The 15,334-nt window shown below is 43.8% G+C and overlaps 1 protein-coding gene across 1 annotated transcript; it reads left to right on the forward strand.

Moving 5' to 3' along the window:
* The first annotated feature begins 14,388 nt into the window (after positions 1-14,388).
* LOC109776018 (uncharacterized) lies at positions 14,389-15,123 on the forward strand. Its single transcript, XM_020334710.4, has one exon. It carries the CDS (start codon positions 14,584-14,586, stop codon positions 14,941-14,943), a length of 360 nt encoding a protein of 119 aa, XP_020190299.1. The 5' UTR covers positions 14,389-14,583; the 3' UTR covers positions 14,944-15,123.
* The last annotated feature ends 211 nt before the right edge of the window (positions 15,124-15,334 follow it).

The raw sequence follows: 15,334 nt of genomic DNA on the forward strand, positions 1-15,334 counted from the left end.
AAGTATCACCTGATATTTTTTCCATCCCTTGATGTATTCTGCAACCAACGGTGGTGCAGCTAATAGTATAACAAAGAGATGAAACCTACCTTGTTTTGCAAAAAAAAAAACACCGCGTCGACATCACCTTATCGGTTGTAGCCTGAAGCAGGGTTGTCACCATATAATCCATACACACATATTTAGTAATGTATTCATAGAGGCTACTTGAGTAGTATGAGCATATGAGTAGGAAACAAATTAAATGAGAAAGGTGTAATAGCTCCCGGGTGCCCTACACCCTCGTGAACAGTAAATTGGTTTGTTTTTTAAAACAAAATATAAAATTTGGGACATCAAACATTTGATATTCTTGCAAAGTTTGACCCACAAATAACATTCGAGGAGCCCTAAAAAAATCACTGATGAGGGCTCCTCAAATTATATTTGTGGCTAAAACTTTGCAAGAACATCAAATGCTTGAGCATATTTGTTGTCCCAAAAAGTTTAGATTTTTTTGATTTTTTCCAATTGTTTTTGAATTGACTGTTCATGGTCTCATGGAGGGTGTGGGGGCACCCGGGTGTTGAAAGGCATGTCTCATTTTAAATATTGGAGAAGACCATGTGCTTGTGCTGCAAAAAGGCGTTTTACCCAAAAACAAACAATTTGGGAGTATATACTATCATGATGCTAGTTGTTCTGTTTTGGTCTGCTTTACTTTTTCACATCAATACTTTTTCCTCATCTTTTAGCATTACCAAAAGGTATGCACACAACAAAAAATGATTCCAGTGTTTATTGGACAAGAGAATAATCCAAGTACCATCATACTATGGACAACTTGTAATTAGTGCCTTCATTCTAAATTCATGAGGAGACGCAAGATTTCAAGGCCTCTTTGATTCGCAGGATTTAAAAAATGCAAGATTGAAGTGGCATGCCCACTTGAATTCTATAGGATTAGTAAGGAGTGTTTGATGCAACAGGAAAAACAAAGAAATTGTAAAAAGAGGTTTGAGTTGATGTTAGATTTCCTATGAGATAATAATATTTTCTAGTTTTTTTTTGGAGGGGATAAGATTTTCTAGTGGGAGCAGAAAGGATAAGGCACCATACTACAGTGACAAACACCAGATGCTGTACGTCTTGTCTAGTGGTTTTGCTTCCTGCTTTAGGGTAGGCCCAATAACAAAAGGCAAGTCAGGTGGATTAGGATCAATGGGTAGTACTGATGTCTGATGCTAACAAAAGTCATGAACCTAAAGAAAAGAAAATGAGACAAGCAAACATCACATGATCTGGTGGTATGGGCAACCACACACATGATCTAGTGGTAGGAGTGTAACCACAAGCTAGGCTATGGGCAAACCTACCACAGCAATCCAGTACAAAGACTAAATGTATCGTTGCACAGTAGGTAAAAGTTTCTAGGGACTAATCATGCTGGCTAAATTCTTGATTCACAGTGAAGATGCATGTACGCATGATTACTTTTGAGTGGGAAATAATTCCTCTGTAAACTTTTGTAAGACGTTTTAGGCCACTGAAGTACTCCCTCCGTTCCTAAATATTTGTCTTTCTAGAGATTTCAAATGATCACCACATACGGATGTATATAGACATATTTTAGAGTGTAGATTCACTCATTTTGCTCCGTATGTAGTCACCATTTGAAACCTCTAAAAAGACAAATATTTAGGAACGGAGTATAAGTTAAAGATGATAAAGATGCATGGCGTATGGGCTCCATCCACGGCGTTAATCCATCAAGTCAAAGATGGAGACACAGTGTCACCACCTGACCTGACCCACAAATCGATCATCTGAGCACCCGGTAACCAACACACTCATTTATCATGATGACATGTTTTGACAAGAGCAATTCCTAATGGCCGTTAATATATTTAAATTGTCATAGTCAGTTCCCATGGTGCTTGTTGATAGTATAATTTAGTTGTCCTAATCAGTATACATGGCAATCCACTGGGTGAGATAGCTACCTGATCTGATGTAGTAGATGTTACCATTTGTCACTGCCAAATACTACTGGTATTTGTATTGCTCCTTATCCTTTGGTGATGACGCTTGGTTAGACTTTGGCAGCCAAATGAGAGTATCCGAGAGTTGATTTGACACTGACGAAAATTTAGGGCAGAAAAGAAACAATTGTTCTTTATACACACTCCCTCCGATCTTGTTTACTCCGCGTATTAGATTTGTGCCAAGTCAATCATTGCAAACCTTGACCAAAGTTTGCAATGTTGATTTGGCACTGTGAGTGTTGATATATTTTTTCTATAAGTTTGGTCAAAGTAGAGATAATTTGACTTTGGACAAAACTTATATGCAGACTAAAAAGGACCGGAGGGAGTACTACAACATGCTGATATAATTTGATTCGTCTTGTTGGAGGAAGCTAAGGCACTAACAACAACCCATCATCTATCAACAACTTTTTGGCGAAAAGGAGAATATCAACATTCAACAGCTAGGCCCAGATTTCCCCCAGAAGCTGATGAATGTAAGCTGTCAATTTCTAGGCTCTCTAGCTAGCCTGAAAGAAATGTTCTACTACCTCACAAGAAGCAACTCCCTCCAGCCATGCGTGTCAGCATCGGGTATGAGCACGACGGCGTCTGTATACATCAGGTTCTTTGGCCATGCATGAATGCATATGTCTCTTTGAGTCTCTGCAGTGCAGAATCTAGCGTTAGATAAGATATATCTTCAAACCAAAGCGAAGGGCCATGTAAAATAAGTAAATGGTTGCGATTCTTCGGGCATCTCCAACACGAACACGGATCCATAAAGCAGACACTGTATTTGTCCGCAGATAGTGATACGGTAGCCGGTCATCCAACCATGCCCGCATACATTTCAAACTGGATTTGAATAAACCGAACCAATTTCATGCAAACCGGATGATTTTTAGTTAAATCAGACCGAGATCATTACATTTTCGACACATTTCAACTAAACAAACCAGTCTAAATGATCGCCGGCCGTGGCGGAGTCCGTTTCCAAGTCCTGTCTTCCCCATATCCGGCAAGCTCACCGGCCGGCCGTGAGCATCAGGAAGTGAAGCTGCGGGAGGGGGGAGAATATGAGTAGCCATCCTCGGAACCCAAGCCGTGACGGCATCCCATGTCCTACTCTTCCTTGCCGGAGTCCGTTTTGTCGACGATGCCGGACGTGGATATGCCGGCCTCGGGGTCGTGGCGGCTGGGTGCGAACCGCGGTGGCGTCGCCGACGCCGTGGACAAGAAAAGAACAGTAAATGATTGCTATTCTTTTTCTGTTGGTGGCAAACAGGAAAAGAAATTAAAAAGCCTCTTTTGTGTGGACAGGATACCCAACCAAGCGCAATGGTTGCAAAATCGTTTGGTACCTCAGGATTTTACGGTCCATCTCATGCCCATCTCGTGCTTGGTTGCAAGATGAACAGACATATGAAGAGCCATGGATAGAGGTGTTGAAGTTGCTTCAGGATGCAGGGGCCTTGGATTCAGGGTTCAGAGAAGAAAACAGAGCTCATCTCTGCTTTCTTGACATGGCCTTCTGGGGCAGTATAGTGGTAACTAGTGAGATTCCATAGAAGGCAGGCAGAGGCAGGCTAGCCTGGGCCTGGAATCAGGGTGGTACTACTGTACATCAGCGAACTGTATCTAGCTGCACTGAAAGTCTGAAACGATGCATGCATGCTAACAGTAGCTAGCTGCACTGAAAGTCTGAAACGATGCATGCTAACAGTAGCTAGCTGCACTGAAATTCTGCAGAAGTCTTTGCCCAGCAGGCGACCCAATGGGCAATGGGCAATTGGGGCACTGCAGTAAAACTGGAATCGCCGATGCCTTATTTATTTCTTGATCGCAAGTTGAGCAAGAAGATATCACGTCAGAGGCCCAAAAATTGCCACCAATCAGTCGACGGACCCCCGATGCGCTTTGGGAAATGGGGGAAAGATTCCCATCTTTTTCAGGGTTGGCATGGTGTCTTGTCAGGTTTGAATGTGAGTCGCCATTGCATCATCATCATAGTCCACTGTGCAGAGTAGGATTCTAGAAGTCTCCTGAGCTTCTCCTGCAATCTCTCTAGGTGGAGGGAGATGGATGATAGTAGTTCTTAATTTACTTTTTTGGGAATCATGATCATGGGGATAGATGATGATGATGATGATGATGATGATGATATGCCGGGCCCTGAAGATGTAGCGATCAACCGGACTGATGCGACTTACATCATCTCTCGTAGTATCAACTTGAACTAACCGGAACCATCAAGGAAAGTAATTAGTAGTGTTTTCTTACCTCTGTAACTGTAAACAAACAGATGAAAATGACATGACGAGGGTGACAGACAGGTGCTCGTGAAGGAAGGAGGACAAGGAAGATTGGCCACTTTACATGACCTCACCTGAACCACTACTCACATTTATTGGGATTTGCATTTGCAGCAGGTCACGCCCATTTCCTATCCTTTTGGCTCCCTTTCCAGGATTCAGAGCACTTGCATGTCTCTTTCTTCTTCACCATGTTTGTCAAGGAAGGCCTTCTCTCTTCTCTTGTGCCAAAGGCAGAGCACTGAATGGAACCCATCCATCACGCGCTCATCTCATAGTACTCCCTTGGTTGGAAGCTTTGTCCTCGGAGGCGCGTATCTTCTTACCTTTGTTTAGCCGCAGGGAGTTCGTGCGCATTTCCCTTGGTCTGCCGGCCTTGGCTTTTGTAGCCAGGACAAGAATGTGGACTTGAAACAGTGAGAGATTTACTGACTCTGAGGCCGAGGGTGCTCCCTCCGTTCGAAATGGAAAACTGTAATGGGAAGCAATCTCAAATCTGTTTGTGAACGGAAAATGAATTTCTTACAGAGAACAATTTATTCCATTTTTCTTACCGTTCTGCTTTTTTTTAAAGGAGCGGTGAAGTGTTACCATTCTGTTTTGTTCTTCCGTTCCCCGAGAAGAGAAACTTCTTCCCTTCAACAGGGCTAGTTTAGGAAGAAAAAATGAAGGGAGCTAATTTAGGATTTTTTTTTTTTGAGAATCAGGGGAGCTAGTTTGGGTTCAGTCCACCTTTCCAACTCTATCCTCATCCAAGCCCACAATACCGTCACCTCTATATGGGAACCGCCTATATGCCGCTCGGTGCATCTAATAGCAGCGGGGCGAATAGGGCGAGCCAACTGGGCGGAGCCACTAGCGCTGTAGCATTCCTACTATAGCGAGCGCGCTTCATAGCGCAGCACTGTAACAAAGTTGCCGGTTTTTATTTATTTGAATATTTCATTTTGAAAAATACATTTTTTAAATTGAACCATTTTTTAAATTCTGAAATATTTTTTGAAAAACACACAAAAAATGAATATTTGGAAGAAAGTTTGAACATTGCGTACATTTAGAAAAAACACGGATAAATTTGAAAACGTGAGGATTTTTTTAAAGTCTGAACATTTTTTAAATAATAAAGAAATTTGAAAAAGTACGAGCACTTTTAAAAAGGGTGAACTATTTTCGAAATTCTACATATTTTTTTAAAACGTGAACAAAATTTTGAAATTACAAAATAAATTGAAACTTTCGAGCAAAACTTGAAAGTCTAATTTTTCTTTGATAGTTTTGAAGGAAAGTGATTTAAAAAAAATTCAGAATATTTTTTTGGGAATATTTTTTTGGAAAAAATATACTCCCTACATAAAGAAATATAAGAGTGTTTACATAATTAATGATGTAAACACTCTTATGTTTCTTTATGTAGGGAGTACATTTATTAAAATTATAAACAAAATAGGATTTTGAACATTTTTTCGAAATGATGAATTATTAAAAAAAGAAAAAAAGATAAATACAAAACCGGAAGAAACAGTAAAAGAAACCAACAAAAAAACCTCAGTTCAGGAACCTTCTAGAAGGTTCCCAAAACCAAAAGGAAACGCTAAAGCTAGCTAATGGGTTGGCCCGGTGTGTCGCTCGCTTAGTCATCCCTATGTGTTTGATCAACTCTTTGACGCAGAGAGTGTCATATAGAGAGTTCGTAGAGATAGGGCCATCAATCAATGTCCCGTAGGGATCACCATTGTTCGGAAGGCTTGTTGTCGGACATACTCCACTTTGCAACTATATTGTGAGCCATGAGTACAACATGGGATATATTGTGAAGACATTTCAACTCCGGCCGGCAATAAGAAATCTCACTTTGCAAAATGCAAAGACTCGGTAAGAAAGGATGTTGAGTGAGCTTTCAGTGTGCTCCAAAAGCATGTATGCGATTGTTCATGGCCTTGCTGATTATTTGAAACAAACGGTCCTCAGGCAAATCATGTCAACTTGTATTATCATGCACAACATGACCATTGAGGATGAGAGGATAACCGGGCACATCTACAATGGGGAAATTATCGAACCACGTCATAATGCAAACATGATCCACATATTCCTCGTAGTGCATCGCAGGTCGCAGCATCGAGAAGCGCATCACTAACTCCAAGATGATTTTATTGAGCAATTGTGGCAACTTCATAGCACTTGATTCTTATGTTTTATCACCTTTTATTTGGACCATTAATTCATTTGGACCTAATGTGTGTTTGAATTTGAAATGTTTGTTGAATTGTATCACTGAAATTACCATGTTTTGAATTAATATTTTGTGCAAGTATCACGTTGAAGTGGAGTATGCATGGAAAAGGATGAAAGAATCCACAAAGAGTTATTTCGGAAGTCAAGCTTTAAAAGGAAAGTTAGCTCCATAATTTTTTTAACTCGTCAGTTTGAGGGGTTAAGGCATTAGGGTGAGGGTAGGGAAGGGTGTTTGGGGAGTTAAAATATAGGAGAATACTCACACTCAGCCGGCTGATAACAACATGTCCGTGTTGACTGAATTCTGTGTGTAACACGTGTCACACATGCCCACACACCACTCTTCTCTTCCCTTAGGGCATCTCCAATGCCAACCCCCAAACCTCCAGCAACCGTGCGGACCACGTTGTCCGGACCGAGGCCGTCATCAAACGCGGTCCTGTATTGGTCCGCGAAGCGGTCCGGACGCGATTTCTCACGCAAACTGGAGACAAAAGGGGGGGCTTTGCGGGAGTCCGGATACGCGAAACGTCACTTCCCCCCCCCCCCCCCCCCGGCCCACCCAAAAGGAAGGCGGAGCCCGTGCTTTTATAGCATCCCGCACTGTTTCCACGCCAAAATCCCCCACTCTATTCTTTCACTCCTCGCCGCTCTCCGCCCAATTCCCGCTCTTTTCTCCTACCATCTCCTTCCCTCCGTCGCTGACGCATGGAACCGCCGGAGAACCTGTCGGAGATGGAGCCGGCGGAGGTGCCGGAGGATCTGAGCATCACGCCTGGAAGATCAGCTCGGCGACGCGGCAAATTTGCCGTGTCAAGGCGAAGGCCTCAAAGGAGGAGAAGGTCAAGGAGCGGCTGGCTGCCGGTGGGCCTGGTGGTGGCGATGGGCGTGGAGGGCGTGGCAGACTGCTACTTGTGAGCTGCATTGGGATTTGAAGTATATGGGGGGCATAGTTTAATATATGATAAAGGTAGACCCGGGGGGCATAGTTTTGAAGTATACGGTGGGTAAACAAATTACTGTTGGGCAATTGATAGAAAAGCGCATAGTTATGAACGATATTCAAGGCAATGATCATGTATATATGCATCACGTCCGAGACAAATAGACCGACTCCTGCCTGCATCTACTACTATTACTCCACCTATTGACCACTATCTAACATGCATCTAGAGTATTTAGTTCATAAGAAAGTAACGCCTTAAGTAAGATGACATGATGTAGAGAAAGTAAATCCAATCAATATGAATAAACCTCATCTAATGGCGACAATACAAATACGTGTCTTGTCCCCTTCTGTTGCTGGGATATAAAACACCGCAAGATTGTCCCCTTCAGTTGCTGGGATATAAAACCTCATCTAATGATGTGATCCCGTTAATCAAATGACAACTCATGTCTATGGGTAGGAAACTCAACCATCTTTGATCAACGAGCTAGTCAAGTAGAGGCATACTAGTGACACTATGTTTGTCTATGTATTCACACATGCATTATGTTTCCAGTTAATACAATTCTAGCATGAATAATAAACGTTTATCATGATATGAGAGGAAATAAATAATAACTTTATTATTGCCTTTAGGGCATATTTCCTTCAGAGGCATGCGTGAAGCACTCGAAAATCAAGGAGAGGAAGGCAGAGAGGTTTAGACCGTTGATGGAGGCGACAAACAAGAAGATCAAGCTTGAAGAGAGGAGGACCATGATCGAGGAGAGGAAGGCCGCGCTCGAGGAAAAGAGGGTGAAGATCGCTGCTAATGCGGAGGACGCCAAGATGTTAACTTTGAATATCGACTCTTTGGATGCCGACACAAGATCATCGTGCAATCCATCCGCTACCAGATGTTGCAGTGGCAGAAAGATCAGTTGGCGGCGATGGATGATGAGGACACGACGGAGTCGGGGGCGGACGCAGGTGCGGAGGGTGCCTACATGGCGGCGATGACACCTCCTTGATCGGGGAGCAACTCGCTGGGATTGCCGGTCCGGCAGGGCAGAAATGCATGGAGTGCCGGACTGGTGTTCTTTTGGTTTCAGACATGTAAAACTAAGGATATTTGCCTCTTTTTGGTTGTGATCAGGGATGCGATCCGGCGCGGGTGTGATCCAACGCGTTGTGTGGATCAGAGTACATTTGAATTTGAATTTACTGGCGGACATATACATGATATGGTTGGACCCGCATCCGCGTCCGCGGACTGAGCCCCATCCCTCTGGTTCGCGGACGGATGCGAGAGGAAATTTGCGGGTTGCCGTTGGAGATGCCCTTATCCTAGCATCATGCCAGAATGACATGTTTAATTCCTGTTGACTCTTTCGTTCACTACCTTTTCCCATCTCACCCCACCCTCCCTTTACTACTCTGGAGCACCCCAAGTCGTCCGCCATCCTCTATATCTCCAATTTTTGGGAAAACGAATGCCTCCATAGCACTCGGATGGAAGGACCATGGCCTCATCGGCAAGCTCCCTCGAGCAGCACAACGACCTCCCACGGACGCGCGATGACATTGTGTCCCTCCCCTGGCCGTTGTCCCGCCTCCTCGCGAGCCAGAAGTTGGTAGTCGTGGGGGAGGGCCGACGTCATCCCTACCTCCTCAACCACGTACAAGAAGGTGAACAACGATGATGTCGGTGCCGCAATGATGCGCAACGGCGGTCCGCGACACCGGCAACCGCAACGTCGGCCGTGTTGCAGCCTCTACGGGACGAATCGATGATGTGCAGGACGAATCGTCGTCGGCGACAAACCACAACTTCGGCCATTTTGCAAACCTCCCCAATCAAAACATGGCTCGTGTTGCAAACTACTCGTCGTGCAAATCTCCGAGCGCAGTATGACTCATGTTGCAAAACCTCGACCGCAGCATGACCCATGTTTCAAACCTCGTCGGTTGTATCGGACGGGGCGCAACATAACCCATGTTGCAAACCTCGTCAATTGTATCGGACGGAGCGCAACATGACCCATGTTGCAAACCTCGTCAACCGGATCGGGCGGCTCTCCCGCAATGGATCCAATGGCTCGCGACACAGTGCATGTTTTCAGAACACCAGCCGGTCGACGCGTAGGGTTGGCCCAAGATATATGGGAAAAGGTTGGAGATGCCTAAGGGTCCAAAACATACTCTACCCGGCCAGTACCGAACCAAGATATCTAGTATATCGGGACTAGATAGCACAATCATCTGCTTGATTGTGGGTACCTTCCCCCTTAGCAACCCCCCATGTGCGCGATCATTGGCATGTGCGTGGAGCTATGGAAGGATGGATACGGCTAAGCCGAACCAACAAAACAAATAGCTAGAAAGCTGATAGCAAGACAGACAAAGACACGGGGGATCTGATCATAAGAAACTTATCTCGGATGAGATGAGACGGCGGGTGTGCAGTGCAGGGCAGGCAGAGAGCATGTTCTGCGGTGCGGTTCCAGTCTAATTAGTATGCTGATTACGACGAGACCGAAGTCAAATTAATCATGCTGGCTAAGCCCCTGATGTGACATAATGAATCCAGCAGCTAGCCATGTGGCATGGATGTTGACGCGATTGCGGTACCGGCTCGGGGTGGGTGTGCGGCGTAATAAGATCAGTGTAGTGCTATTTAAAAAGAAAATTGCAGAGAACATTCTGGGAACCTTTTCTGCAACTGAAGTGCAGTTGCCTGAAAACCAGCAGGCTTGAAGACCTCACAACTCCCCCGGCCAAGCCGGACGACGCCTCTCCATAAATATGCAGCGTGGGGATAAGATTCAGCGTTATCATGTGAGCTGCGTTCACGACCGACTTGGGGCAACACTTTCGTGAGGAAGATCTTGTGACCTGCAAACACAGTATACAGTAATAGCATCATACCACAAAAGAGGAGAGGGGCAGCGTCCATGAATGAAGACGATGAGGCAGTAAATTTCATCACGTATCTCATGACATATATAAAAGAAAAAGGTATCATCCGTAGCTAGCTCTTGGACTTGGTTGGCTCAGAGTCATCAGTTCATCACATGGTTGCCGATGCCTTCTTTGTCCCTGGCGGGCTTGGCCTGCGATCGAGAGCGTGCACGTACGTACGTATAGCCACTGCGTTCCACATGGAGGCGCTGGCTGCGCAGGATAGGACGGACGGACAAGTTGTTCCAAGTTCCAACACATCACCCACATGCATGGCCTCAGTTCATCTCATCAGCAGCCTATCTACCGTCGGTGGCGGGGCCATGTTGCCATGCATGCATGCATGGCTCGTCTCGAGATGCAGACCAAACAAGGCATGGGCTCCCACTCTGTTTTCATCACCCACTCTGTTTTTTGGCCGTGAAAAGAAGATAACAGTGCTCCTCCAATAGCCGTGTGGCACTGGGTGAATCTGAAACGCAGCCACCACACCAATAGCCGTGGCCTGCTTCACTGTCAAGAGTGTCACTGTACTAATATCTTTGCCATGCCACTCGCCCCATTCCTTGGGCCAACGGAAAAGGATGTTGGAGTGGCAACATTGACCGGAGCGCGTTGGACAGGCATCCAATTAATTGTCCGGATAACCCAACAGTTATTAGTTTGATCAAGTGATTATGCTAATATAGTACTAGTAGGACTGCCCACGAGTTATTAAACTATCACTGATATTTCCCTTTGTTAATTACTCTGTGAGAACCTTTCAACCACTGACCTAGTACTGCATTTCCAACATGGCTTCTATCCTTCGGTTTCTGATTGACGATTAGAGTGAACTTAGGCAAAAAATAATAATAGTAGCCATCTAGTATGGGCTTTTGACCTTGTTATGCAAGGCCCTTAACATTTTAAAACATTTTTAGCCTCACTTATTGGCTAATAATTCTCTTTGATTTTTTTTTGGATTTTTACCTTCTGTTATTAGAATTTAGAAACAGAAGAAGCTCATGAAAAGAAAAAATAGAACAACATTCAGCACCAAACAAATGCTCCCTTCAAACAGCAGCACCATGTGTGTGCTACCGATAGTTTGAAGCATCTTATCACAATTTTGTTCAACCTCTGGCTAAAACTTCAAAAACTACTGTACATCAAACGTGCCTAGCAGGTGCCAAACATTTCACCTTTATCTATATTAAACTGCAACATCAGTAATCATCATCATTACTTAGTAAAACAACATGTCTTACCAATACATCATACAGTGGGTTATAATGGATACTGTACTAGCACAAATGCCCTATTTTACTAACCTAGAATTGTTAAACTAAACAAGAAAACATGTAGGATCTTCAAGTTGAGGGAAAATAAAACGGCAATGTTAAAAATCCGTCGTCAGATTTTTTAACCATGGCAAATCGAATATTTTTCACGCTTGATAAGGAAAATTGTCATCCTCGCGACAACTAAATTTGCCATAAAAAACATTTGATTTGCCACGCTAAAAAATCTGACGTTCGATTTGTAGTGAAATCCAAATAAATAGAACTGTCATCAAGTTTATACCCGTAGCCAAATTTCTCTACGACTAGTAGGTATGGATTGATCTCCCTGTCTCTAGGTACTTGTGTAATCTTCTTGGAAACGAACATGCAAACATCAATAACTTGCGTTCCACTCAACACTCTCCATGCAATTACGCTCGTACCCTATCCCTATCAGAAGAACAATGACTCTTCCATAGAAGATGATGTGCAATCGAGTAGCATCACGTGTATGGGCCTGAATAGCATTATGGCAATGAAATGGACTAGGAAATTTATGACACCCCAAATCAAAATTGACGTCGAACTACTTGTATAACTCCTCTCGGGGAGCGAAATCATTACATACTGTACAAGATAAGCCTTCCCCATGGCAAATATAATGAAAATGCAGACCTAAATTCCAGTTGTCAACCAAAGTGCGGAAGGAAAAAGAACCATGTGCTTATAGAAGCATTTAAATGGAAGACAAAGACAGACGGTCGGTATAGCTTCCTAGCTAACGGAGTATGTGCACTAACCAAAATGTGGTTACATTTCGGAAATAGCGAAAGACAAGGAGTGTCGGAATAGACCATGCGCTTAATCAAACATTCAGGAAGTGCTCCTGTGAAGATCAGACACGTACTTGTGTTTAGTCAATAAGCTGTTTAGCTGATAAGAAAAGGATAGACAGTATGGCAGTAGACAAAGACTCTTCCAGCTAACAACAACACAAGCCCATTAACATGGAATGTTGACATGTGAACAATAAGTTAAACTTCTCCATTTCGAGAGATTAACGGTCAGGATGTAAAGCAGTATAAAATGACATCAAAAGTTCAAAACCAAAAGGCAGTACAAGTTGCAAATGAATTCGAGGGGCTGATCAAGTTCCGATGCAGTATTATGCAATCCATTCAATTCATGCAGGTCTAGAAAATTGCATTTCATTCATTAAATTCCAGTTTCTTATGTTTTCTTACAAAATAGTTTCAGCTCCAGATCTTAGTTTTTTTAGATAATTTCAGTTTAATGCCTTCTTAAAGAAAGTCAGTTTCACAAAATGTGGTTTTGATCTTTAGTAGACCAAAGCACAAAGCTATGATGTTCTTCTTTCCCGCAAAAAATAAAACATGATGTTTTTTCATACCTTTGCCGAATTTTTATGGACATGCTCGGGTACCAAAATCAAGAAATATCTCAGAGTACTGCCAAGACATTAGAGTTCCACTACTGCTACGGTACAACATATATAGTACAAGAAACTGGATGGTCCATCCTAGTTGCGACATGGAATCTTGTAATAAGAAACAAAAGGTGACATTTCTTTTGGAGGAAACAAATAACAAATAATGAACGTCAGTTAGCATTTAAAGAAATAAGTAAAGCATCGGTGGACTGAATTTTGCACTGTGCCAGCTAGGAACAAGGGTCCAGCCATCACCTTCCAGTAAGAAAATCTTCTATGGAGCCTTCACTTAATACTTTTAGTTATCTAAGACTTTATTTTGGATATCTGTTGCTTAGAACGCAAACTTCGGTGGTACCAACATGAACAGTTGAAGCAATAATAGTTAGTATGCTCTACAAAGTAAATCATGATTCCATAATAAATGCAATAACCAATTCAATTTCATCTGAAAAATGATTCACCACCAGCAAAGATTCCATGGGCCAGTGTAAATCGTGGAATCCATTTGCCATCCTTCATGAAAAGAGGTGTCAACCGACTAAAGCTATACCTAGACCTTTTCAAAATATAAACAAAATCTACAAAATTGGTACTACCGTGTATGCCCTCCACCTCTAAATCTTAATCACAGGTGGCTGCTGGAATCTGTATGGTAATTTTTTTGTTTAATTTTGTTTTTACCAAGCCATGTTAGAAAGGCTAGTGGATGGAGTAAGTGTACATCCTCGAACGATATGCGAACTCACAATTATGCAATTCAGAGTATCTCAGGAACCAACTGCCACTTATAAAGGACGAGCAAGCATGGACAGTATTGATTGACAAGAACATCCAGGTTAAATTATGCAATCCTACGGCACTTTGAGTTTATGGAGTAACTTGTGCTGGTGCATAAAACCTAATCTGGTAGCAGGGTGAGATGTCCTCCCTCTGGCAGCTGGCTGGCTCATGTCACCGGAAACAGCACTGCCTGGCTCAAACATTTGTAGAAATCCATACCTACAGGGAAAAACTGGAGAAAACTGAAACTTGACAAAGAACCAACTCCTGAAAAATATGTATACTCGGTGGCACCGGTGGATTGATCAGCAAGGGACAAAGGTTGCATTTTGTGTGGAAGGGGAGAGGCCCCCCAAATTCCCACAGCAACAGCAACACTTTCCAGCCACCAACTGATGCCAGAGTTTTTAAATGCCAGGAAAAAGGCCAGCAAACGAGGCAGGCTCACACCCAACTAACTCTGTCTCAAATCTCTCGCCTCAGAACATGCAGCAACGCCTTCCAATCATAAATACACCCCATCCCATCCCCTGCCCTCACAACCGTAATAACCTCCTCCCCTACAAATAGCCTCCCAAGAAGCCAACCAAGGCCAGCACAGCACAGCACAGAGCAATAGCAATAGCCATAGCCAGCAGCAATGGAGATAGAGTCGGTCAAGTGTGAGTGCTGTGGCCTGAGGGAGGACTGCACCCCGGACTACATTGCGAGCGTGAGAGCCGGCTTCTACGGCCAGTGGCTGTGCGGGCTGTGCTGCGAGGCCGTCAGGGACGAGGCCGGCAGGAAGAAGCAGGCTCACCCGGGCGTCGAGGAGGCCGTGCGGGCGCACATGGCCTTCTGCAAGAAGTTCAAGTCCAACCCCGCCGTCCGGGTCGCCGACGGCATGCGCCAGATGCTCCGGAGGCGGTCCGGTGACTTGTCCAAGCCGCCGGGCTCCTCCTCCTCCAACAAGTACGGCACTGCGCAGGTCGGAGATGATTCGCCCGTGTCGCTATATTAATTGAGGAGTACACCGTTACCATTCTATGGCTTGTAGACCATCTAGTGCTTTTTTCTCAGGCTCAAATCTCCTGTTTCTTTTGTCATTTTTGGCGTATGTTCTTATTGTGGAAAGAACTTGGAATGTACAGAAAGTCATAAATTTCTACGAAATAGATGCTAATAGTGCTTGGCTTTGAAATGAGACTGTGTTCTTTTTGTTCGTTTTAAGAACGAAGCAATCATGAGTTGCCAACATATACTACTACTACTTAGATAGATGTGCTAATTGGTTTCTTGTTGCAACCTAACAAAGACAAGGAGGAGGTTAGCATGCATGTGCAAGCAACATTGTTCACACTACTCGCTGTGTCTGACGTGATTTGCGATGGAGACGCCGCACCAAGAATCAA

Source organism: Aegilops tauschii, chromosome 4, assembly GCF_002575655.3.
Source record: "Aegilops tauschii subsp. strangulata cultivar AL8/78 chromosome 4, Aet v6.0, whole genome shotgun sequence".
In the NCBI taxonomy this organism is placed as follows: Eukaryota; Viridiplantae; Streptophyta; class Magnoliopsida; order Poales; family Poaceae; genus Aegilops; species Aegilops tauschii.

Bases quoted from the DNA above. Each gene is read 5' to 3' on its own strand.
- LOC109776018 (XM_020334710.4), top strand. From the start codon at position 14,584: ATGGAGATAGAGTCGGTCAAGTGTGAGTGCTGTGGCCTGAGGGAGGAC.